The sequence below is a fragment of the Triticum urartu genome, chromosome 6 (genome assembly GCF_003073215.2).
Source record: "Triticum urartu cultivar G1812 chromosome 6, Tu2.1, whole genome shotgun sequence".
NCBI lineage: Eukaryota > Viridiplantae > Streptophyta > Magnoliopsida > Poales > Poaceae > Triticum > Triticum urartu.
Window position 1 is genome coordinate 535,551,360 of NC_053027.1, and position 26,268 is coordinate 535,577,627.

Consider the following 26,268-nt stretch of genomic DNA (forward strand, 5'->3'; position numbering starts at 1 on the left):
TATTATTCTCATATGCTAAGGAAAGCGTACGCCATATGCACACATATTTATTTTATACTATCCGCCTACCAGATGTACTTCACCGCTACGTTGGAGACCATCTCAATCCCCCATATTCAAATACATACATCCATGCAACTATATAAGACACCCAGTACCATTCACAAAACCAAACCAGAGCACACACTACACACTAGTAGTAGCAAGCAATTTCATCAAACATAACATGGCCATCCTAAAAGCTTTGATCCTTGGCATCGTCGGATGCGTCTGCTTCTGCAGTTCGGTCCTAGCAGCTCGTGAGCTCAGCGATGACTTATCGATGGTGGCAAGGCACGAGAGCTGGATGGTGCAGTACGGTCGTGTGTACAAGGACGATGCTGAGAAGGTGCAACGATTCGGGGTGTTCAAGGCCAATGTCGGGTTCATCGAGTCGTTTAATGCCAAGAACCTCAAGTTCTATTTGGGCGTCAATCAGTTTGCCGACCTAACGAACAAGGAGTTCAAGGCGAGGAAGGCTAACAAGGGGTACAAACCGAGCATGGAAAGGGTGGCTACCAGATTCAGGTATGAGAATGTAAGTTTCGACGCACTTCCGGCAACTGTAGACTGGAGAACGAAAGGAGCAGTCACCCCCATCAAGGATCAGGGCCAATGTGGTAAGTATGTTTAGGATAATAATATATTGCATATATGTTTGAATTTTTAATGAGAATGTCCTCTTATAGTATGTGCAAAAACGTAAACATTTGTAGGTTGTTGTTGGGCTTTTTCTGCTGTCGCTGCTACAGAGGGCGTCGTTAAGCTGAAAACCGGCAAGCTTATCTCGTTGTCTGAGCAAGAACTAGTGGATTGTGATGTCCATGGTGAAGATCAAGGTTGCGAAGGTGGGCTTATGGATAATGCCTTCAAGTTCATAATCAAGAATGGCGGTCTCACAACCGAGTCCAACTACCCATATACCGCGGCAGATGACAAGTGCAAGAGTCGAACCAACGGTGCCGCAACCATCAAAAGCTATGAGGATGTTCCAGCCAACAACGAGGGAGCTCTCATGCAAGCCGTCGCAAGCCAACCCGTCTCGGTGGCTGTAGATGGAGGAGATATGACCTTCCAATTTTACAAAGGTGGAGTGATGACAGGCTCATGTGGCACAGACCTGGACCATGGTATTGCAGCTATTGGTTATGGCAAGACCAGCAATGGCACAAAGTATTGGTTGCTGAAGAATTCATGGGGAACAACATGGGGCGAGAACGGATATTTAAGAATGGAGAAGGACATTCCTGACAAGAAAGGCATTGTGTGGCCTTGCGATGGAGCCTTCTTACCCCACTGCATAGAATGACCTTCGGAGAGAGTTGGAGATTTCGTTATTTTCATATTTGAGAGTTTTCTCGAATTTGAAAAGAGGATCATTTGATTTATTTATTTCATCTTCAATAATTTTTTCGATATCAAAAATATAAGAGAGGGAATAATATGACTTTCCCAAATTGAGGAAATGAAGATTTAATAAATAGATCCAATTTTGTTTGCCCGGAGTTTGTTTGTTTTCTTTGGATAGGGAAAAAAATGCGCATTTCGAAAATTGCATTCTAGGCCCGGAGTAAAGTTCATTTTGTTCGGCTCAGTTTTTAGGAGTCGGGGAAAATTTACTTTAGGTTTTGAGTTCGTTTAGATTTTCTTTCTTTTGTTTTTCTGCGCGCGTAACCGATTTAAAAAAAAAGGAGCAGCGCCCCGCCTGGGCAAGGGCCCAGCCGGCCGGCCCAGCCGCCAGCCGCCCCTGCGCGCCAGGCCAGCCGCCGCCTCGCCCGGAGTCTGGAAGGACTCCAGGCCGCCGCGCCTCTGCCCTATGCCCCTTCCCCATCTCTACCCCCCCCCCCCTCCTATATAAATACCCAACACCCCCCCCTTCCCCCCAAGCCAGCACCGCCGCCTCCCCGCCCCGAGCCGCGCGCGCAGCCCCGCCGCCACGCGCCCTGCCGCCGCCTGCCCGCCGCGCGAGCCCTCCGCCGGAACCTCGCCGGAGGTAGCGCGCACCTCTCGCCTCGGTTCGGTTTTTCTTAAGAACCGTTCCGTTTCTCTCTTCTTTTCTTTCCGTCTTTGTTTCGGTTCTTCCGAACCTTGATCGGTTTTCCGTCTTTTTCGGTTTCTTTTCCGAAAACCCTAGATCGGTTTTCGTTCTTCTTTCGGACCGTTCGTCTCAACGAACGTGATCACCGATTATTCCCGGTTAACGACGCCCGTTCGTTTAACCGTTCGTCTCTTTCTTTTCGTCGGATTTATTCCGCGATCGCGATCTCAGATCCGATTTCGTTCTAGTCTTTCTTCCCGCTCGTTTATCGGAATCAGGTGATTCAAGCGCCTGGAGTTTCATTTTGAAACCGTCGTTCCGTCTAATCAACTTGAACAAGCTTTTGCTACAGTAAAATTTGACCTAGTTTCAACCTGCTAGAACCGAGTTGTTTTCTTCCGCCGTTTGCTTTTCGTTTCTTTGTTCGCAACCGGAGTTCTTAAGTTGAACTCTCTGGTTCGTTCTCTTGTTCGAGTTTTACCTGTGCATTAGATGAGTACTTATTGTATGCTTGTTGTTTGTCTGCGATAGATCACCCGGATTGCGCCGCTTGTTACTTCGAAACCCTAGGTCTCGCGGATCATCAGCAAGGCAAGTAACACTTTGATCATACCTTTTCTACAACCCATGTTTTATTGCATTAGATCAATCCTCTCACCATTGCATGATTAGGATCTAATTAAATTGTGGGATGGGAAGTAGATGAGGTAGTACCTATTACCTGTATTATTATGAACCTTTGGGAGTTACTTCTACGTTTGCTTATTATGCCATGCTATGCTAGTAGACGTGGATTGGGTGAGTGATATCCATGACAGATGTGAGATTGATAATTAATGGTTTATCTAAGGTGGCAACTTAAACACACATCTGGGTGGATTGAGGCACCTGATGTCTATCAGGACTTGCCTGTTTTTTGGACCGCCACCCAGGCTCAAAGGGATCATAAGATCTTCATGCTAGACACTTCCGTGTGCAGCCACAAGCCATTATGGGCTCTGGCATAGTTCGCTAAGTCGTGCGAACTCTTACAGTGGTAGACTAGCAGATGTAGGGGAAAGTAGGTGTACCGGTCTACCCGATCGTAAGGTGCTAGCGCTTCTGAAAGACTGTGTCTCGGTCATCCGTCTTCTCAAACACCCTGTAGTGCGAGAAACCAAACGGAGGCGATCGAGTCTTGTGGGGAAAAGTGCGCAAACCTCTGCAGAGTGTACAAACTAATCATGATTAGCCGTGTCCCCAGTTATGGACAACTTGAGTATCTAGTACTTGAATATCATGTGAATCTCAACATGTTACTTCTAATTAATGTTGTTGGGTTTTAATTGTTCACTTAATTGGGATCGGAATGCTGTCAACCATTCTCGATGTTTAACAACCACCATGATAGTTAAATAAATTTATTCCTTTGCAGTAGGGAAAAACTGGCTTTACGCAAAACTGTAACCATAGAGCTTTCCACCAGCCATATATGCATATAGTATAGCTAGTTTCATTCCATTACTCTCTATGTGTTACATTGCCAGCATATTCCATGTGCTGACCCGTTTTCGGGCTGCAACTTCTCATGTTGCAGACTTTTCAGACGACGAGTAAGGTGTTTTTAGGTCGTGGTTCTATACTCAGTGATGCCGTTGGAGTTGATGGACCCATTTATCTTCCAAGTCTTCCGCTGTTATCGACACTAGATGGCCTTAAGCCATATTTATTGTAATAAGTTCTCTTTGAGACAACGATGTAATAAGTGTGTGATTGCCACTCTGCTATAAATCCTTCGATGTACTGTGTGGTGTCAACATTACTGATCCAGGGATGACACCTGAGCACAGAGCGCTTGATCCATTCGGGTCGGGTCGCCACAGAGATGGTATCAGAGCACACGCTGACTGTAGGACACGACTACTAAGTTAAAGCCATAGATCACCATTCTCTTCTCATTTTCTAACTCCTCATCTTTTCTACTCTTTTAGGATGATGAACGTGAAGATTAAGTATGCTCAACCGGATGAAGGCACACCATTTGGATTTCACCTGAAGGAAGTCACCAAGTACCTGAACATTGGATTACCAAGCTTCACGGGAACCTTCAACGCCACTCTGCCTGAAGAGGAGCGCTGGAAGATTCAAGCTCACATTCCTGGAAGGACATTCGCACCAATCACAAAGCCCATAGATAGTGTTTTCAATGCACCAACCTGGAGTCTGGGAAGGAGCATGGCAGCTCATATCACCATAGGACGCATTGGAGAAGTTTATCAAGAAGACCTCAAGGACACTATCTACCAGATTTGCGGACGCCAAGACGAACAATGGGAGTTAGTCAGCACCAAGAAGGATAGATCCATTGCATCTTTCATCCAGGAGTTAAACCAGCACATTCGACGCCACGAGAACCAGATGTGCAATGATATGATAGAGTTGAAAAATGCGAAGGCAAGGATCATCGAGCTAGAAGGAGAACTGAAGTCTACACGCAAGGACTACATGGAAGAGATCGTAGCTCTAGCAAGACACAATGGCGATCTTAAGCAGGAGATTGAAGAACTCAAGAGGAAGTTAGCATCCAAGGAGGAAGACGAGTACGTCGCATGTCCGGACAACTACATCATCATCGACGACACCGATTCGGATCCAAGTGAACCCGACTTTGAAGACGAAGCTGGAGCAGATATCATGGAGTCTTCCACCGGTTCAAATTTCTAGATGACCACCAGATAGTAGTAGTATTCCCCCATGTAAACATCATAGTCGAGCACTTTTGCGATAGTTTTAGACCGATTGTAAGCCCTTGTTTGATTGAATGAAGTGATTTTGTGTGCATTTGCTCATGTGCATTGGGGTAGTGTTTTCCCTTTAGACCTCACTCTATTCTTATATCTCATCTTTTCTAAATCCCTCAGATGCCTCCGAGACGTGACAATGGATTCCCACCGGAGCTCACTCAGTTGATCCAGCAGCAGAATCAATTGATGCAGATGTTAGTCCAGAACCAGCAGAACAACAACAACAACAACCCACCACCACCACCACCTGTTGACCACTTAGCCCGTTTCCTTAGGCTGAACCCGCCGGTGTTTTCCAGTAGCACCGAGCCAATAGTAGCAGACGATTGGCTCCGCAAGATAGGAAGGGAGTTGACCACTGCAGGATGCACGGATGGTGAGAAAGTAAAGTTTGCCGCTCACCAGCTTGACGGACCCGCGACAGCATGGTGGGAGAATTTCACAGCCACTTACCTAGTTGACACTGTCACTTGGGATCAGTTTCAGCAAGCTTTCCGCACTGCTCATGTTTCAGCAGGAGCTATGGCCATGAAGAAGCGTGAGTTTCGCAACTTACGCCAAGGAGGAAGGACAGTTGGCCAGTACGTTGACGATTTCAGCAAGTTAGCACGTTATGCCCCAGATGACGTTGCTACGGATGCAGCTAAGCAGGAGAAGTTTCTGGAAGGACTGAATGATGAACTAAGCATGAAGTTGATGGTAGCAAGTTTCAACAACTACCAGGAGTTGGTAGATCGTGCCATCATGATTGAAGGAAAGCAACAGCAGATTGAGAACCGTAAGAGGAAGTATGGACAGGGGAAGTATAACTCTGGAGCCCAGCAAAAGCCTCGTTTTACCCCTAAACCGGGATTTCAGTTTCAGCATACCCATGGAGGAGGTAGTTCGCACAACCATAATGGCCACAAGAATGGTAATGGGAATGGAGGAAGCAACGGCCAGAACCGGACCACCCCATCGACCCCAACCAAGAGAGATCTGAGTCAAGTCACCTGTTTCAAGTGTTCCAAGACCGGACATTATGCCAATGAATGTCCTGAAGGCCAGAATGGAAATGGCAATGGAAATGGCAATGGAAGCTCTGGGAAGAAGCCGAACCCTTTCAATAGGGGACAGGTGAACCACGTTAATGTGGAGGAGGTTGAAGATCAGCCTGATGCAGTAATCGGTAAGTTTTTGGTTAAGTCATTTACCGCACTCGTTCTTTTCGATACTGGTGCATCGCATTCATACATATCAAGGGGATTTGTGGAAAAATATAGCCTGCCCACTAGGATTCTTAAAACGCCTATGTTAGTAAGCTCGCCAGGAGCAGAGTACATGGCCAGACAAGGATGTTTCCAAGTACCATTAAGTATAGGAAGGCATGTTTTCCCAACGGATTAATTTATTCTGGAATCCCAACGTCTGGATGTGATTCTTGGTATGGATTGGCTGTCGATGTATGGAGGAAACATCGATTGCGCCAGTAAGACAATTTTGCTCACCACACCAGAAGGAAGAAGGATCAAGTATGTTTCCCGGCATGTGCCAAACAGGACACAAGTAAACTGCCTAACAGGAGTTGTGCAAGAAGAAGTACCAGTGGTGAGGGATTTTCCTGATGTATTTCCTGAGGAATTGCCAGGAATGCCACCGGATAGAGACATTGAGTTTTTGATTGAGTTATTGCCAGGTACCGGCCCAATATCGAAGCGACCATACCGGATGCCAGCAAAGGATTTGGTAGAAATTAAGAATCAGATTAAGGAGTTATTGGATAAAGGTTACATTCGCCCAAGTTCTTCGCCTTGGGGATCACCAGTACTTTTAGTGGAAAAGGATGGATCATTAAGGATGGTTGTTGATTATCGGGGATTGAATGAAGTAACCATCAAGAACAAGTACCCACTACCAATGATCAACGATCTGTTTGATAGGTTGCAGGGAGCTAAAGTATTTTCCAAGATCGATTTGCGATCAGGGTACCATCAGTTGAAGATTCGAGAGCAGGATATACCTAAGACAGCATTCACCACGAGATATGGACTGTATGAGTATACCGTTATGTCATTTGGATTGACTAACGCACCTGCCTATTTTATGAACCTGATGAACAAAGTGTTTATGGAGTTTTTGGATAAGTTCGTCGTAGTGTTCATTGATGACATCCTGGTTTATTCAAAGAATGAAGAGGAGCATAAGGAACATTTGCGTTTGGTTTTGGAGAAACTAAGGGAATATCAGTTATATGCCAAGTTCAGCAAATGTGAGTTTTGGTTGAAGGAAGTTGGATTCCTCGGACACGTTATATCCGGAGAAGGTATAGCAATTGACCCCACAAAGGTTGAGACTGTAACCGAATAGGAAGCACCAACGACAGTTGGAGAGATCCGGAGTTTTCTTGGACTCGCAGGATACTACCGGAGATTCATTGAGAATTTTTCAAAGATTGCAAAGCCTATGACTGAATTGTTGAAGAAGGATACAAAGTTCAAATGGACTGAGGAGTGTGAGGCTAGTTTCCAGGAGTTGAAGAAACGCTTGGTTACCTCACCAGTATTGATTTTGCCAGATCAGACCAAGGATTATGAGGTGTATTGCGACGCTTCACGTCGAGGACTTGGAGCAGTGCTTATGCAGGAAGGGAGAGTTGTTTCGTATGCTTCACGACAACTGAAGCCTCATGAATTGAATTATGCCACGCATGATTTGGAGTTAGCAGCCGTAGTGCATGCATTGAAAACGTGGAGACATTTCCTCATTGGAAATCATTGTGAGGTGTACACGGATCACAAGAGTTTGAAGTACATTTTCACTCAGAAGGAGTTGAACCTCAGACAAAGGAGATGGTTGGAGCTCATCAAGGATTATGACATGAGATTGCATTACCATCCCGGAAAAGCTAATGTAGTAGCTGATGCAAGCCATGTCAATATGGTAATGACAGGAGAAGTACCAAAGGAGTTAGCAGAAAACCTTCGTGAGCTATGTTGGAAATAGTTCCGAGAGGCTATGTAGCAGCATTGGAGATTCAGTCAACATTGATGGATAAAATCAGAGAAGCTCAGAAGTCTGACAAGGAGATTGCTTCTATAAAAGAGAGAATGAGCAAAGGAAAAGCAAAAGGATTTCGTGAGGATGAGCACGATACCCTATGGTTTGAGGACCGTGTTTATGTGCCAAATGACCCGGAGATCAGGAAGTTGATTTTGCAAGAGGCACACGATTCACCGTATTCGATTCACCCAGGGAATACCAAGATGTATTTGGATTTGAAGGAAACATTCTGGTGGACCGGAATGAAGAAGGATATTGCAGCATATGTAGCAGTTTGTGACGTATGTCAGAGAGTAAAGGCAGAGCATCAGAAGCCAGCAGGATTGTTACAACCATTGCCGATACCCGAATGGAAGTGGGATAAGATAGGCATGGATTTTATCACAGGACTACCCAGGACGAAAGCAGGCTATGACTCGATATGGGTAGTAGTTGATCGTTTGACAAAGGTAGCACATTTTATTCCAGTTAAGACCACTTACACCAGTGCTAAGTTGGCAAAGATATACATTACTAGGATCATTTGTTTGCATGGAGTTCCAAGGAGTATCGTATCAGATAGAGGAACCCAATTTACCTCAAAGTTTTGGAATCAGTTGCATGAAACTTTGGGTACCAGACTAGAGTTCAGCACAGCTTTTCATCCGCAGACAGATGGACAGACCGAGAGAGTCAATCAGATTCTGGAAGATATGCTGAGAGCTTGTGCACTAGATTATGTATCTAGCTGGGACGATAACTTGCCGTATGCGGATTTTTCTTATAACAACAGTTACCAAACCAGTTTGAAGATGGCACCTTTCGAAGCTTTATATGGAAGGAGGTGCAGGACACCGTTGTCATGGGATGAAGTTGGAGACCATCAATTCTTTGGACCAGATTTGATTAAGGAGTCTGAACGGAAGGTTAAGTTGATTCGCGATAGGCTCAAGGTAGCCCAGTCCAGGCAGAAGAGCTACGCAGATTCAAAACGCAAGGAGACAGTTTACGAAACTGGAGACAGGGTTTATCTTCGAGTATCCCCACTTCGAGGAGTTAAGCGCTTTGGAGTTAAGGGAAAGTTAGCACCGCGTTTCGTTGGACCGTATAAGATCTTGCAACGTATGGGAGAAGTCGCTTATAAGTTGGAATTACCAGAGGAGCTGTCAGGAGTTCATGATGTATTCCATGTTTCTCAGCTGAAGAAATGTCATGCCGAGATGGCGGAGGTGCCGCTAAGAGATACCGTGCCACTCAAAGCGATTCAGTTGAAGGACGACTTAACATATGAGGAGAAGCCAGTCAAGATTCTCGATTATGCCAGCAGAGTTACCCGCAGCAAGGTTATCAAGTTTTGCAAAGTTCAGTGGAACCACCACTCAGAGGATGAAGCCACCTGGGAAAGAGAAGAAGATTTGCTCAAGGACCACCCTCACCTATTTTCTAGCCAACCCGAATCTCGAGGGCGAGATTCATCTTAAGGGGGGTAGGTTTGTAACATCCCAAATTTGCAATTTGGAATGTTATACACTAGATCATCATGCATAACATATTTTTCTTGCATTTTGGTTGATCATAGAAATTTCACGCAACTCAAGGACCTTCGGAGAGAGTTGAGATTTCTTTATTTTCATATTTGAGAGTTTTCTCGAATTTGAAAAGAGGATCATTTGATTTATTTATTTCATCTTCAATAATTTTTCCGATATCAAAAATATAAGAGAGGGAATAATATGACTTTCCCAAAATTGAGGAAAAACGAAGATTTAATAAATAGATCCAATTTTGTTTGCCAGAGTTTGTTTGTTTTCTTTGGATAAGGAAAAAAATGCGCGTTTTCAAAAATTGCATTCTAGGCCCGGAGTAAAGTTCATTTTGTTCGGCTCATTTTTAGGAGTCGGGGAAAATTTACTTTAGGTTTTTCGGAGTTCGTTTAGATTTTCTTTCTTTTGTTTTTCTGCGCGCATAACCGATTTAAAAAAAAAGGAGCAGCGCCCCGCCTGGGCCAAGGGCCCAGCCGGCCGGCCCAGCCGCCAGCCACCCTGCGCGCCAGCGCCAGCCGCCAGCCTCGCCCGAGTCCTGGAAGGACTCCAGGCCGCCGCCGCCCTTGCCCCTTGCCCCTTCCCCAAGTCTCTACCCCCCCCTCCTATATAAATACCCAACACCCCCCCCCTCTCCACCCCAAGCCGCAGCCACCGCCGCCTCCCGCCCCGAGCCGCGCGCCAGCCCCGCCGCCTAGCTGCCGCCCCCGCCTCTAGCTGCTGCCACCGCCGCCTAGCGCCGCCGCCGGAGCCCTCGCCGGAACCTCGCCGGAGGTAGCCGCGCAACCCCTCGCCTCGGTTCGGTTTTTCTTAAAAGAACCGTTCCGTTTCTTTTCCGTTTTCTTCCGGCTTTGTTTCGGTTTTCTTCCGAAACCCTAGATCGGTTTTCCGTTTCTTTTTCGGTTTCTTTTCCGAAAACTCTAGATCGGTTTTCGTTCTTCTTTCGGACCGTTCGTCTCAACGAACATGATCACCGATTTTTCCCGGTTAACGACGCCCGTTCGTTTAACCATTCGTCTTTTCTTTTCGTCGGATTTATTTTGCGATCGCGATCTCATATCCGATCTTCGTTCTAGTCTTTCTTCCCGCTCGTTTATCGGAATCAGGTGATTCAAGCGCCTAGAGTTTCGTTTCGAAACCGTCGTTCCGTCTAATCAACTTGAACAAGCTTTTGCTACGGTAAAATTTGACCTAGTTTCAACCTGCTAGAACCGAGTTGTTTTCTTCCGCCGTTTGTTTTTCATTTCTTTGTTCGCAACCGGAGTTCTTAAGTTGAACTCTCTGGTTCGTTCTCTTGTCCGAGTTTTACCTGTGCATTAGATGAGTACTTATTGTATGCTTGTTGTTTGTCTGCGATAGATCACCCGGATTGCGCCGCTTGTTACTTCGAAACCCTAGGTCTCACGGATCATCAGCAAGGCAAGTAACACTTTGATCATACCTTTTCTACAACCCATGTTTTATTGCATTAGATCAATCCTCTCACATTGCATGATTAGGATCTAATTAAATTGTGGGATGGGAAGTAGATGAGGTAGTACCTATTACCTGTATTATTATGAAACCTTTGGGAGTTACTTCTACGTTTGCTTATTATGCCATGCTATGCTAGTAGACGTGGATTGGGTGAGTGATATCCATGAAAGATGTGAGATTGATAATTAAGGGTTTATCTAAGGTGGCAACTTAAACACACATCTGGGTGGATTGAGGCACCTGATGTCTATCAGGACTTGCCTGTTTTTTTTGGACCGCCACCCAGGCTCAAAGGGATCATAAGATCATTCATGCTAGTAACTTCCGTGTGCAGCCACAAGCCATTATGGGCTCTGGCATAGTTGACTAAGTTGTGCGAACTCTTACGGGTAGACTAGCAGATGTAGGGGAAAGTAGGTGTACCGGTCTACCCACATGTAAGGTGCTAGCGCTTCTGAAAGACTGTGTCTCGGTCATCCGTCTTCTCAAACACCCTGTAGTGCGAGAAACCAAACGGAGGCGGTCGAGTCTTGTGGGGAAAAGTGCGCAAACCTTTGCAGAGTGTACAAACTAATCATGATTAGCCGTGTCCCCGGTTATGGACAACTTGAGTATCTAGTACTTGAATATCATGTGAATCTCATCATGTTACTTCTAATTAATGTTGTTGGGTTTTAATTGTTCACTTAATTGGGATTGGAATGCTGTCAACCATTCTCGATGTTTAACAACCACCATGATAGTTAAATAAATTTATTCCTTTGTAGTAGGGAAAAACTGGCTTTAAGCAAAACTGTAACCATAGAGCTTTCCACCAGCCATATATGCATATAGTATAGTTGTTTCATTCCATTACTCTCTATGTGTTACATTGCCAGCATATTCCATGTGCTGACCCGTTTTCGGGCTGCAACTTCTCATGTTGCAGACTTTTCAGACGACGAGTAAGGTGTTTTTAGGTCGTGGTTCTATACTCAGTGATGCCGTTGGAGTTGATGGACCCATTTATCTTCCAAGTCTTCCGCTGTTATCGACACTAGATGGCCTTAAGCCATATTTATTGTAATAAGTTCTCTTTGAGACAACGATGTAATAAGTGTGTGATTGCCACTCTGCTATAAATCCTTCGATGTACTGTGTGGTGTCAGCATTACTGATCCAGGGATGACACCTGAGCACAGAGCGCTTGATCCATTCGGGTCGGGTCGCCACATCAAAGTTCAGTGTTCAGTGAATCCTGGTGGGTTCTTTGTTGTCTGCGTGAGATGGTAATGGGTTTGCAAGAGTCCCGTTAAGGACAGTCTGAGTGCAAACAATCCCCTAAAGGTCCAAGAAGGAGATGTAGAATCCAACACTCAAGGAAACACGTGGGGCAAGGATCGTGGGGGATGAATGGATCTAGCTCTTTCTTATTGATCACTAGCGTGACCACAGGTGATTAAGGATCGTTGTTGTCAAATTTTGGCCCAAAATACGATGGCGACTAGTAAACCCGGACGGAGGTAGTAATTTTCTCCTTTTATAGATGGTAATGACTAACCTTTTCATCAAAGAGAACCAAAAATCTCAAAACATACCACATGAATCTTTCAACGTACCTAGGTCTTCTATCTTGCGACGCTTTCGCTGCCGACAAGTTCAGTTCACGCTTCCTCCCATTTATTGACTTCACACATTGCTTATGATTTAAAGCATATTTCTAAAAACCTAGTTTCAAATTATAAACCAATTCGATCTTTGAGGAAAAGGTCATATTTCATTATTTAACAAACAAATTTTATTTTTTGCTTTTGTAATTATATATGTAATTACTATGTTTGCTAGAAATGGGGTGTTCCGAGCCCCCGGATTGTTTCGTGCGGTTGTCCCTTCTTGTCAGTTGGCCATCGCTCGTTTCTCCCACATCGATCTCATCTGCATAGTGTGTGTGTGTGTGTGTGTGTGTGTGTGTGCGTGTGTGTGTGTTCGCTTTGGCTCTCAGGCTGCCTGTTGCCGTTTCTCTTGCCATGTCCCACATGTCCGTGTGCGTCCTTTATTCATTCTTGTGTACCAAATGTTCCTAGGCCTACAAGTCTGAAGGGATGAGGGGATAAGTGTTGGACACGTAGGTTGCATGTAACACTTGGCGCTTTGCAGAGTGTGTGTGCAATGTGCAGTGTTACATACCATCACTCGTGCTTGAGTTGCAACGCTGGACTACCCAGCCACCTGAAACTCTCATTAAGCAAGGGACCTCCCGCTAACCATGGCCGCCAGAAATATGTGATGGTAGTGAGATATGATCTACCAAGTTGTGAGAGTAAAAAACCATCTACAATGCTGGCAAGTATATCCGACGGTATTAATATTAATTCATGGACTTGACGTACTAGTGATACCAATGCACGTTTGAACTCAAGATTAAATTACTAATCATTAGTTAATTAACTAATCATAGTTCTCTTAACATTTGATGATCTGACAGGTTAAGTTGTCTTAATCAACTTGCTGTTTCCGTGGTACACTCGTCTCTGCAAGCGGTCACATTTAATCACTTTTCATCCGTAGGCTACAAGAATTTTTATCAATGTTTTTTGCACGCACTCATAGTTTTGTAAATCAACATAAGCTAAGACTTAGTGTTACACTTAAAATTTAGGGTGTAAAAAAATTATATGTATTTTTGGTTCCTGGGTACTCATGCCAACACGTTTACAGAGCTCCATAGGAATAGGATCGATAGAAAAGCCTGTCAGCATCACCATGCAATCACATTGAACTAAGTATGTATGAAGTATCAAAATATGTCGTAATCATGGTTACTTGATTTTTCTTGTACTAACATCCAAAGTTCTGGCACAACATGTTTATTATTCTCATATGCTAAGGAAAGTGTACGCCATATGCACACATATTTATTTATACTATCCGCCTACCAGATGTACTTCACCGCTACGTTTCACACCATCTCAATCCCCCATATTCAAATACATACATCCATGCAACTATATAAGACACCCAGTACCATTCACAAAACCAAACCAGAGCACACACTACACACTAGTAGTAGCAAGCAATTTCATCAAACATAACATGGCCATCCTAAAAGCTTTGATCCTTGGCATCGTCGGATGCGTCTGCTTCTGCAGTTCGGTCCTAGCAGCTCGTGAGCTCAGCGATGACTTATCGATGGTGGCAAGGCATGAGAGCTGGATGGTGCAGTACGGTCGTGTGTACAAGGACGATGCTGAGAAGGTGCAACGATTCGGGGTGTTCAAGGCCAATGTCGGGTTCATCGAGTCGTTTAATGCCAAGAACCTCAAGTTCTATTTGGGCGTCAATCAGTTTGCCGACCTAACGAACAAGGAGTTCAAGGCGAGGAAGGCTAACAAGGGGTACAAACCGAGCATGGAAAGGGTGGCTACCAGATTCAGGTATGAGAATGTAAGTTTCGACGCACTTCCGGCAACTGTAGACTGGAGAACGAAAGGAGCAGTCACCCCCATCAAGGATCAGGGCCAATGTGGTAAGTATGTTTAGGATAATAATATATTGCATATATGTTTGAATTTTTAATGAGAATGTCCTCTTATAGTATGTGCAAAAACGTAAACATTTGTAGGTTGTTGTTGGGCTTTTTCTGCTGTCGCTGCTACAGAGGGCGTCGTTAAGCTGAAAACCGGCAAGCTTATCTCGTTGTCTGAGCAAGAACTAGTGGATTGTGATGTCCATGGTGAAGATCAAGGTTGCGAAGGTGGGCTTATGGATAATGCCTTCAAGTTCATAATCAAGAATGGCGGTCTCACAACCGAGTCCAACTACCCATATACCGCGGCAGATGACAAGTGCAAGAGTCGAACCAACGGTGCCGCAACCATCAAAAGCTATGAGGATGTTCCAGCCAACAACGAGGGAGCTCTCATGCAAGCCGTCGCAAGCCAACCCGTCTCGGTGGCTGTAGATGGAGGAGATATGACCTTCCAATTTTACAAAGGTGGAGTGATGACAGGCTCATGTGGCACAGACCTGGACCATGGTATTGCAGCTATTGGTTATGGCAAGACCAGCAATGGCACAAAGTATTGGTTGCTGAAGAATTCATGGGGAACAACATGGGGCGAGAACGGATATTTAAGAATGGAGAAGGACATTCCTGACAAGAAAGGCATGTGTGGCCTTGCGATGGAGCCTTCTTACCCCACTGCATAGAATGTGCGTCATATGCAACATATCATGTGTCTACTTTAAATATGTATAGTTTGTGTGTGTATCTAAAGTATACTTTGTACTTCATATTTCGTGAATACAATGTAAATTATGCCACATATGTTAAGATTGATGAAGAAGTTGTGTTAGCTATGTCATTCGGAGATTTGGCACCAGTTGTGTTTTGTAAGTGAACTGTGTTGTCTCTTGTTCCTTCGTATTTGTAGAATGAACTCTTTGAGTAGTATTTATTTTCATGATAATCTTAGAACCATAAAAAAATGTGAAATGGTGGAGTTGATTTGCAAATAAATGTTGCAACCCGAGAATGAAACAAAATGTTTTTTATATCTCGAGGAAGTGACATAGGAAGGACTTTTCCCTCCACCAATTCCCGTCGTCATGGTTCCTCAACGTTCGGCAACAAGCTCCTCTCCCCAATTGCAACACCAACCTTAATTTTACTCTGGATAACCCACAATTAGAAAGTGGACCTTAATTATGATTAGTAATTAAAATATTACGATTAGCATCGTGGGGGTCCATACCTCAATTTGGTAGAGAAAATAATGAAGAAAAAATAAGCTAACTTTCTGCTAGAAATGAACAGGCAGGCTAACAACTCCTTCCCATATGGAAGAGATGGTCCACATATATGGATGTGACTATTGTTTCATTTTGCACTTTCTAATCTATAGAACAACTGCGCCACATAATAAGGAAAAATGATTTGGTCCCAAGGTAATCCTCTACGGAAAGTAACTTCAATCAAAGGGCTCACCTCACCTACAAAAACGGCCGGAATGGGTTCGATTAATTAACCACGATAGTATAGTGCTGACGGAGAAGATGAAATGTAGAGAGTGATGAGATGGTTAGTGAGCTTTAATTTTTTTAGTTAGTTTTAGTGTAGGTTTCATTTTCTTCAGTTTTGTCAGTACTATGATGAGTGTTATGCATCTTTTTCATTAGTTTTTCTATAGTTTCATTGTAGTTTTTTTATATTCATTGTGTGTTTAGTCTCTCACTCATTGAATGTCGTTCCTCATCCCCAAGTCTTCACCATATAAGATTTTCGGTGCTTTTGTGCCTTGCCATTGTTCCTTTTCAGATTCTCAAGCATAAACTATTTTATCAACATTCATTAGTTCTTAAGTAGTTATTCCATTTTTCATTAGTTATCTTTCTTACTTCTATGGTCTTAGTCTTTTTTTATGAACCACTTCTATGATCTGAGTCTTTACTTTGTTATTGGGCTACTTATTTTTCTGAAGTCAATTCTTCTTTGAGCGTTGTGCCTTTCTTAAGTCCTCGGTCACACCTTCATTCTCTCTGGCTGACTTTGTCTTTTTCAGTCTATTAGTCATATTTCTCATTCTCATTCATAGCTTGTACAACCATGATAGTTCATTAGTTTTCCTGGCAGTACGGTCGTTCAGTCCTAAGTGTCTTTTCTACTGTCTTCATCTTCATCGTTAGTCTCTCTTAATTATTTAGTACTCTTATTCAGTTTGCACTATGTTTTATTCTTTCCTTGCTCTCTTAGGCTAGGCAAGAAAATTCTGATAAAGCATATGTTCAGCGATTATTTTACTTACTCGCTCTGTATCTCTGTTTTCATGTTCTTTTGCCTGATCGCCGCAGCAGTTTTTTTCCGATGATGGACATGAATATTGTGGAAAAAAGGATTAGCATCATGATCCTTTTTTGTTAGCCAAACTGGCATAATGAATGAACGCATACTGGATTCGTGCCTTGGGGGCTATGTCTGTGGACTACCTCAATGTAAGTGACATCATGCACAACCATCTGGTAATTTTGGGCATCAATTTTTGTGTAAGTAGTCCCTTCTCTCACATGATTCTTCCTTCCTTCCTTTGATTTCTTTATTTTTTTCTCATGGTGTTTTCTATTTTTGCCTCCTGAACTGTAGTGAATCACAACGAAAATTGCATGTCCATTGAACGTCCCTTGAACTTAAAGTTTATTGATGACAGCGGTACACGTATCAACCGTGTTATCATTGCAAGAGTTTCAATGAAAGGTGTTATTTCTTCAGTTCCACAACATCCTTTAGAGATCGGAGTTCAGTGTTCAGTGAATCCTGGTGGGTTCTTTGTTGTCTGCGTGAGATGGTAATGGGTTTGCAAGCGTCCCGTTAGGGACAGTCTGAGTGCAAACAATCTCCTAAAGGTCCAAGAAGGAGATGTAGAATCCAACACTCAAGGAAACACGTGGGGCAAGGATCGTGGGGGATGAATGGATCTAACTCTTTCTTATTGATCACTAGCGTGACCACAAGTGATTAAGGATCTTTGTTGTCAAATTTTGGCCCAAATTACGATGGCGACTAGTAAACCCGGACGGAGGTAGTAATTTTCTCCTTTTACAGATGGTAATGACTAACCTTTTCATCAAAGAGAACCAAAAATCTCAAAACATACCACATGAATCTTTCAACGTACCTAGGTCTTCTATCTTGCGACGCTTTCGCTATCGACAAGTTCAGTTCACGCTTCCTCCCATTTATTGACATCGCACATTATGATTTAAAGCATATTTCTTAAAACCTAGTTTCAAATTATAAACCAATTCAATCTTTGAGGAAAAGGTCATATTTCATTATTTAACAAACAAATTTTATTTTTTGCTTTTGTAATTATATATTTAATTACTATGTTTGCTAGAAATGGGGCGTTCTGAGCTCCCGGATTGTTTCGTGAGGTTGTCCCTTCTTGTCAGTTGGCCATCGCTCGTTTCTCCCACGTCGGTCTCATCTGCATGTGTGTGTGTGTGTTCGCTTTGGCTCTCAGGCTGCATGTTGTCGTTTCTCTTGCCATGTCCCACATGTCCGTGTGGGTCCTTTATTCATTCTTGTGTACCAAATGTTCCTAGGCCTACAAGTCTGAAGGGATGAGGGGATAAGTGTTGGACACGTTGGTTGCGTGTAACACTTGGCGCTTTGCAGAGTGTGTGTGTCATGTGCAGTGTTACATACCATCACTCATCCTTGAGTTGCAACGCTGGACTACCTAGCCACCTGCAACTCTCATTAAGCAGGGGGCCTCCCGCTAACCATGGCCGCCAGAAATATGTGATGGTAGTGAGATATGAACCATCTACAATGCTGGCAAGTATATCCGACGGTATTAATATTAATTCATGGACTTGACGTACTAGGGATACCAATCCATGTTTGAACTCAAGAGTAAATTACTTATCATTAGTTAATTAACTAATCATAGTTCTCTTAACATTTGATGACCTGACAGGTTAAGTTGTCTTAATCAACTTGCCGTTTCCACTCGTCTCTGCAAGCGGTCACATTTAATCACTTTTCATCGGTAGGCTACAAGAATTTTTATCAATGTTTTTTGCACGCACTCATAGTTTTGTAAATCAACATAAGCTAAGACTTGGTGTTACGCTTAAAATTTAGGGTGTAAAAAAATTATATGTATTTTTGGTTCCTGGGTACTCATGCCAACACGTTTACGGAGCTCCATAGGAATAGGATCGATAGAAAAGCCTGTCAGCATCACCATGCAATCACATTGAACTAAGTATGTATGAAGTATCAAAATATGTCGTAATCATGGTTACTTGATTTTTCTTGTACTAACATCCAAAGTTCTGGCACAACATGTTTATTATTCTCATATGCTAAGGAAAGCGTACACCATATGCACACATATTTATTTATACTATCCGCCTACCAGATGTACTTCACCGCTACGTTGGAGACCATCTCAATCCCCCATATTCAAATACATACATCCATGCAACTATATAAGACACCCAGTACCATTCACAAAACCAAACCAGAGCACACACTACACACTAGTAGTAGCAAGCAATTTCATCAAACATAACATGGCCATCCTAAAAGCTTTGATCCTTGGCATCGTCGGATGCGTCTGCTTCTGCAGTTCGGTCCTAGCAGCTCGTGAGCTCAGCGATGACTTATCGATGGTGGCAAGGCATGAGAGCTGGATGGTGCAGTACGGTCGTGTGTACAAGGACGATGCTGAGAAGGTGCAACGATTCGGGGTGTTCAAGGCCAATGTCGGGTTCATCGAGTCGTTTAATGCCAAGAACCTCAAGTTCTATTTGGGCGTCAATCAGTTTGCCGACCTAACGAACAAGGAGTTCAAGGCGAGGAAGGCTAACAAGGGGTACAAACCGAGCATGGAAAGGGTGGCTACCAGATTCAGGTATGAGAATGTAAGTTTCGACGCACTTCCGGCAACTGTAGACTGGAGAACGAAAGGAGCAGTCACCCCCATCAAGGATCAGGGCCAATGTGGTAAGTATGTTTAGGATAATAATATATTGCATATATGTTTGAATTTTTAATGAGAATGTCCTCTTATAGTATGTGCAAAAACGTAAACATTTGTAGGTTGTTGTTGGGCTTTTTCTGCTGTCGCTGCTACAGAGGGCGTCGTTAAGCTGAAAACCGGCAAGCTTATCTCGTTGTCTGAGCAAGAACTAGTGGATTGTGATGTCCATGGTGAAGATCAAGGTTGCGAAGGTGGGCTTATGGATAATGCCTTCAAGTTCATAATCAAGAATGGCGGTCTCACAACCGAGTCCAACTACCCATATACCGCGGCAGATGACAAGTGCAAGAGTCGAACCAACGGTGCCGCAACCATCAAAAGCTATGAGGATGTTCCAGCCAACAACGAGGGAGCTCTCATGCAAGCCGTCGCAAGCCAACCCGTCTCGGTGGCTGTAGATGGAGGAGATATGACCTTCCAATTTTACAAAGGTGGAGTGATGACAGGCTCATGTGGCACAGACCTGGACCATGGTATTGCAGCTATTGGTTATGGCAAGACCAGCAATGGCACAAAGTATTGGTTGCTGAAGAATTCATGGGGAACAACATGGGGCGAGAACGGATATTTAAGAATGGAGAAGGACATTCCTGACAAGAAAGGCATGTGTGGCCTTGCGATGGAGCCTTCTTACCCCACTGCATAGAATGAGCTTCATATGCAACATATCATGTGTCTACTTTAAATACGTATAGTTTGTGTGTGTATCTAAAGTAAAGTTTGTACTTTATATTTCGTGAATACAATGTAAATTATGGCACATATGTTAAGATTGATGAAGAAGTTGTGTTAGCTCTATCATTTGGAGATTTGGCACTAGTTGTGTTTTGTAAGTGAACTATGTTGTCTCTTCTTCCTTCATATTTGTAGAATGAACTCTTTGAGTAGTTTTATTTTCACGATAATCTTAGAACAATAAAAAATGTGAAAATGGTGAAGTTGATTTGCAAATAAATGTTGCAGCCTGAGAATGGAACAAAATGTTTTTTATATCTCGAGGAAGTGAAATAGGGTGGACTTTTCCCTCCACCAATTCCCGTCGTCCTGGTCCTTCAACGCTCGACAACAGCCTCCTCTCCCCAACTACAACACCAACCATAATTTTACTCTGGATAATCCACAATTAGAAAATGGACCTTAATTATGATTAGTAATTAAAATAATACGATTAGCATCATGGGGGTCCATACCTCAATATGGTAGAGCACATAAATGAAGAAACAATAAGCTAGCTTTCTACTAGTAATGAACAGGCAGGCTAACAACTCCTTCCCATATGGAAGAGATGGTCCACATATATGGATGTGACTATTGTTTTGTTTTGCACTTTCTAATCTATAAAACAACTTCACCACATAATAAGGAAAAGATGATTTGGTCCCAACTGAAAGAATGATTTGTGTGAGCAGTCCCTTCTATCACATGATTCTTCCTTCCTTTGATTTGCTCCTTTTTTTCTCATGTTGTTGTTTATTTTTGCCTCCACACCTGTAGTGAATCACAACGGAAATTGCACGTGCATTGAACATCCCTGGAAGTTAACTTTTACTGAGGGCAGCGGTACACGTATCGACTGTGCTATCATTTAAAGTTATATATTTTCATACTTTGATAGGTGTTCTTTATTTAGAGATCAGAGTTCAGTGTTCAGTGAATCCTGATGGGTTCTTTGTTGTCTGTGTGAGCGGCCCGCTAGGAACACTCTAAGTGCAAACAATATCTTAATGGTCCAAGAGGGAGATGTAGAAGCCAACACTCAAGGAAACACGTGGGGCAAGGATCGTGTGGGATTGGATCTGGCTCTGTCATTGATCACTAGCGTGTCCACAAGCGATTAAGGATCTACTTAGTGGCTTTGGTTATGTTTGTTTTCTCGGATCTCCCTGAGCATGCATATCCGGCAAAATCATATCACAATCTGTTTTTTTTAGTACTAAAATAAGGCAGATGAACAGCTAATTTGGACTCGATGGGATCTCCGGAAGAGGACAGTGAACAACTAGAAAATGCATGGCCACATGAGCAACGACAGTGCCTTTTCCAAAGCAAGTATCCACATGCTTGTTCTTGCCAATTTAACTTTCTTATCTCGCGTGAATGAGCTGTCCGTTGGTGACTAATGGCCCAATATCAGTTGTCCTGCAGGAGCACTTGTTAAATGTCACGGCAGATTGTGCCCCATGTTACGGCATTCCATTCAATGATACCAACAAAATGACATGCTCTTACCAACATGGCAGAGATTATATGTATCCGCCCATCTTGTAGCTGAGCACGCACTGGCAGTGGTGGTTTTGCTTTGCACTTAAGTAGCTTCTTGTAGCGATGACAAGGGGTGGTGATGCGGCGGCGGAGGCGAGCGAGCACCTCCTTGGCCCGCCGCCGGCGAGGGGTGGCGACGGGTCGTCGCTGGGGATGGTCATGGCCAGCACCGGCGTCGCCGTGCTCGGCTCTTTCGCCTTCGGCGTCGCGGTGAGTCTACTATCATAGTTGAGCGTCATCTGGAGCCTTTTGCTTGAGAAACAATTTCTGTATGTGATTGGCGCTGCTGCAGATTGGTTACTCCGCACCAGCTGAGGCCGGGATCAGCCGGGACCTCCAGCTGACCCTCTCCGAGGTACGTCCGTCCGTGCCTCATGTGCCACCAATGCCTCACGGACATGGCTCCGGGCCAACTATTCAACTCAAATCGATGGCCGTGGCATTTCTCATAGTACTGTTGTTATTCCCAGTTTCTCATCCGTGTAATAATCTGCAGTACTCTGTTTTCGGGTCGGTAATAACAATCGGGGCCATGATCGGAGCGGTCGCGAGCGGGCAGATTGCAGATGTTGCTGGACGAAAAGGGGTATGTTTAGTACTACTCTGTCCCATAATGTAAGATATTTTCTTACACTAGTGTAGTGTCAAAAAAGTCTTATACTATGAGACGGAGGTAGTAGTGTATAATATGCCCGCCAGAATGATCATCTATTTCATGACCCAAATTGTTTGTGTGCTGGGAGCAGGCGATGAGGGCCTCTGCTCTCGTTTCCATCGTCGGATGGCTGGCTATCTTCTCTGCACAGGTCTTTTCCCTTCTTGTACCATCACACCACCGTGCAAGAGTACATAGCTGCTGATGTGCCTCTGAACTTTTGTTTGTGCTAACTTTCAGAGTGCTTCTTCACTTGATTTTGGGAGATTTTGCACCGGACTCGGCGTCGGAGTGTTTTCGTATGTGGTACGTACGATCATCATTTAATCACACTGTTCAGCAAACAGCCGGATCTTTCAGACAATTTCAACTTAACACTAACACTAGCCCTTGCAACCCAACAGGTGCCGGTTTTCATTGCAGAAATTGCTCCGAAGGCTCTTCGTGGGGGGCTTACAGCTCTGAATCCAGTAACTCTTTTCCTCCTTGAAACAAAATATGAACACACTATAGCCTTGCTGGCCTTTTGGGAACAACTCTGAAATTTCTGCCTGAACTGCATGCAGTTGATGATAGGCACTGGATTATCCGTGACGTATATCGTCGGCACAGTCGTGTCCTGGCGCATGCTGGCCATGGCTGGTACATACAATATCTTACAATTCCACATTGTAGTTTTTGTGTTGACCATCCTCATGTACTCTGATCTGATGACCTCCCCCTCTGGCATGGCATGTATACACAGGACTTGCTCCATGCATATTTCTCATAGCTGGTCTCTTCTTCATTCCTGAATCTCCTCGATGGCTGGTAAATAATTTACTGACTGAATGACATCCTGCTTGTTGTAGCATCTAGTTGTCACACTTACCAATTCAGCATCAAATGTTCACCACAGGTAAAGGTTGGCCGGCAAAAGGAGTTTGGAATAGCACTCCAGCGCCTCCGTGGCAGAGACGCGGATGTGTCCCTTGAAGCTGCAGAAATCAAGGTTTGGCGCCGCTAGCTGTGTTTAGTTTTGTCGATTCAGAAAAAATATGCGGCGTCGTCATGGAAATGGAATTGCTCTACATGCAGGACTTCGTCGAAACTATTGACAATCTTCCAAAGCCTGGAATTCAGGATCTCTTCAGCAGGCCATACATCCGTCCTGTCATTATCGGCGCCGGTCTAATGGTTTTCCAGCAGTTTGCAGGGATAAACGGGATCCTGTTCTACGCCAGTGAAACATTTGTCTCAGCTGGTAAGCTGGCAGATCTCGGACTTGGAGATAATTGATTTTTGTCAGTTAAGTTCTGAAAGTTAAGTTATGTTGAGTTACCTGCAGGGTTCGATTCAGGAAACCTAGGAACAATCTTGATGGCCTGTATCCAAGTGAAGCTAATAACACGTACATCAATTTTCATCAAATTCCTCAGTAACTTTTTGAATTTGTGTAATCTTCATTATAACAGTTACCGCTGACAACACTTGGAGCTCTACTGATGGACCGGAGTGGGAGAAAGCCACTATTATTAGTAAGCTCAGAGATAAAACTTGGCCAACATGAACACTAATTCTGACCTTTCATTTTATTTTATTTTCTGCAGATTTCGACATCTGGACTCCTCGTCGGGACTCTTATGTCAGCAGTATCATTCTACCTTAAGGTAACTTTCATGCTCTTTTATGTCCTTTAATTCCTTTTGTATCAAAACTTCATCAAGTGGAATCTCTGCTGCATGTAGATTCACGGGATATTCCCGAAGCAAGTCCCAGTCATCACGCTCACCAGCATATTGGTACACCTGAAAAGCCTTTGTTTGCAAGTGACCTGATGCGTATCTGAACTTTTTTCCACGCTAAATCGTTTTGTATAACTGAAACAGGTCTACATTGCAAGCTATTCACTAGGGATGGGTTCCGTTCCTTGGGTCATAATGTCAGAGGTTTAGAGTTCACACTTCAAAACAATCAAATTTCTTCGTCGCTCGAGATTTCTTACAACACCATATGAACTTACTTAGAAATGAGATGTTATTGACATGGTCGATTGGATTGGACGCAGATATTCCCCATTAACATGAAAGGAATCGGCGGAAGCTTCGTGACTCTGGTGAACTGGTTGGCTTCATTAGCAGTTTCCTTCGCCTTCAACTTCCTCATGAGCTGGAGTGCTTCAGGTCAGCCAAATATACGTCAGCCCCCTATGGACTATGGTGTTGCTTGAATCATCCAGGGACGTTTGTCTGATATGCAGCAAATCTTGTAGGAACATTCTTCTTCTTCGCCTTCGTTTGCGCCGTGGCTATTCTCTTCATTGTGAAGATCGTGCCGGAGACTAAAGGCAAGACCTTGGAAGAGATTCAGGCTTCCATAAACTGCAGCACATGAGTGGCTTGGAGAAACACGGCTGTTGTGTTCACTGTGAAGATCGTGCCATGAGACAAAAGGCAAGACATTGGAAGATATTCAACCTTTGATAAACTGCAGCACATGTGTGGTTTCGAGGAAGTTAGATGACACATTTTTCTTTGCCCACACAATTGTATACAATGTGTATCGAATCTGTAATGAAGATGGGTATCAGGATAGCTAAAACGTGCAGAAGATTTCGATGTTGGTGTATCCTTCTAGAGGATTTGCAACTGCCTCCTCTTCTATTAGATCTGCCAAAATAGTACTCCCTCTGTCCCAAAATAAGTGTTTCAACTCTAGTACAACTTCGTACTAAAGTTTGTACAAAGTTGAGACACTTATTTTTGGACGGAGGGAGTATGATATATAGTCAAACAAAAAGAGAGTGAATTTTCATCTGCTGATGTAATCAGCTGAGAGCAAGACTTGCAGTCAGGCATGTTACATAGTGCCTTGCTGCGCAGTTTTTCTCTGGGGTTGTAAAATCTTTTGGTCTTTATTCCTCTTGAGCATGTCTGCCTTTGGCAGCCTCCAGGTGGTTATCGTGATGTTAAGTGCATGTATCATGTTGTCCATTTAATGGCCCATTGTGCGTGTTTTTGATTGACTTGCGAGTGACCAACATTTTCATTTGTTGGGATCTCGTTCACTGCATCAGGTATTAGTCCTGCGGCTACCAACCTCTTGTAAAAGAGATATGACTCTCAAGCTAAATGGTTTCATCTTCAAACCACAAGCATCAGAAGATTCTTGGAAAGTTATCTCAATAATCTAAGTAGACTATCAACAACACAACGAACCTCAGATTTTATGTTCATATAATTTGAATCAGATGAAGCTGAAGTATTTTGCACATCTTCATAGACCACAATTCATGGCGAAATCGAAGCTGCGCTATCCCATCCAAGGTAATAAACCTACAGAACAGCGGCTCTAGGCTCACCTCACGTGCAAAACGAACGGGAACAGATTCGATTGATTAACGGTGATGGTATAGTAGTGCTGAAGGAGAAGCTGAGATGTAGAGAGACGCAAGAACTGAGATAGAGGGCGGAGACTGGAAGGAGGAGAGCACTGACCGAGCAGGACGTTGAGGCTGAGGCGGGGGCGGCGGATGAGCCAGGGGACGCCGTCCAGCAGGTGCCGCTTGCTGTTGGCCGTGGGCCGTGGCCCCGAGGTCAGCGCGGGAGAGGCGGGGAATCTGGGACTTCCCGTCGGCGGAGAGGACAAGGTATGGACACGGCACACAAAGGACTCCCGAATTCCCGGCGGGCAACGGCTCAGCGCCGCGAGCTTCTCGACCAGGCGGCGCCTATACCTGGGCATATGTCAGGCCGGGCCGGGCCAGAAAAAGCCCGGTGCTGAAAACTCAGGCCCGAGCCCGGTCCTGCCCGACCGGCGGGCCTAACAAATCAGGCCCAAGCCTGGCCCAAACCTGAAAAGTCCGACATGGCCAGATTGGCCTGGCCCGACTATGTCTAAAATCTTTTTTTTTCTGTAAGCCCAAACCTGGCCCGATATGCCCATCGGG

The 26,268-nt window shown here is 44.1% G+C and overlaps 3 protein-coding genes and 1 pseudogene across 3 annotated transcripts; all 4 read left to right on the forward strand.

Annotated features, from left to right (window-relative positions):
- The first annotated feature begins 211 nt into the window (after positions 1 to 211).
- On the forward strand, positions 212 to 1,343 carry LOC125512731 (annotated as a pseudogene).
- A 12,609-nt stretch (positions 1,344 to 13,952) lies between these two features.
- On the forward strand, positions 13,953 to 15,083 carry LOC125512732 (senescence-specific cysteine protease SAG39-like). The gene is made up of 2 exons (XM_048677823.1): positions 13,953 to 14,400; positions 14,497 to 15,083. Exons 1-2 carry the CDS (start codon positions 13,968 to 13,970, stop codon positions 15,081 to 15,083), a joined length of 1,020 nt encoding a protein of 339 aa, XP_048533780.1. The 5' UTR covers positions 13,953 to 13,967.
- Positions 15,084 to 18,938: 3,855 nt separating this feature from the next.
- On the forward strand, positions 18,939 to 20,155 carry LOC125512733 (senescence-specific cysteine protease SAG39-like). Its single transcript, XM_048677824.1, has 2 exons — positions 18,939 to 19,386; positions 19,483 to 20,155. The coding sequence occupies exons 1-2, from the start codon at positions 18,954 to 18,956 to the stop codon at positions 20,067 to 20,069; spliced, it is 1,020 nt and encodes a 339-aa protein (XP_048533781.1). The 5' UTR covers positions 18,939 to 18,953; the 3' UTR covers positions 20,070 to 20,155.
- A 1,393-nt stretch (positions 20,156 to 21,548) lies between these two features.
- On the forward strand, positions 21,549 to 25,236 carry LOC125515000 (sugar transporter ERD6-like 16). Its single transcript, XM_048680408.1, has 17 exons — positions 21,549 to 21,895; positions 21,978 to 22,040; positions 22,182 to 22,271; positions 22,432 to 22,491; positions 22,581 to 22,646; positions 22,745 to 22,810; positions 22,907 to 22,982; positions 23,086 to 23,150; positions 23,239 to 23,331; positions 23,418 to 23,583; positions 23,668 to 23,714; positions 23,795 to 23,857; positions 23,930 to 23,989; positions 24,068 to 24,121; positions 24,209 to 24,268; positions 24,388 to 24,502; positions 24,592 to 25,236. The coding sequence occupies exons 1-17, from the start codon at positions 21,749 to 21,751 to the stop codon at positions 24,711 to 24,713; spliced, it is 1,413 nt and encodes a 470-aa protein (XP_048536365.1). The 5' UTR covers positions 21,549 to 21,748; the 3' UTR covers positions 24,714 to 25,236.
- The last annotated feature ends 1,032 nt before the right edge of the window (positions 25,237 to 26,268 follow it).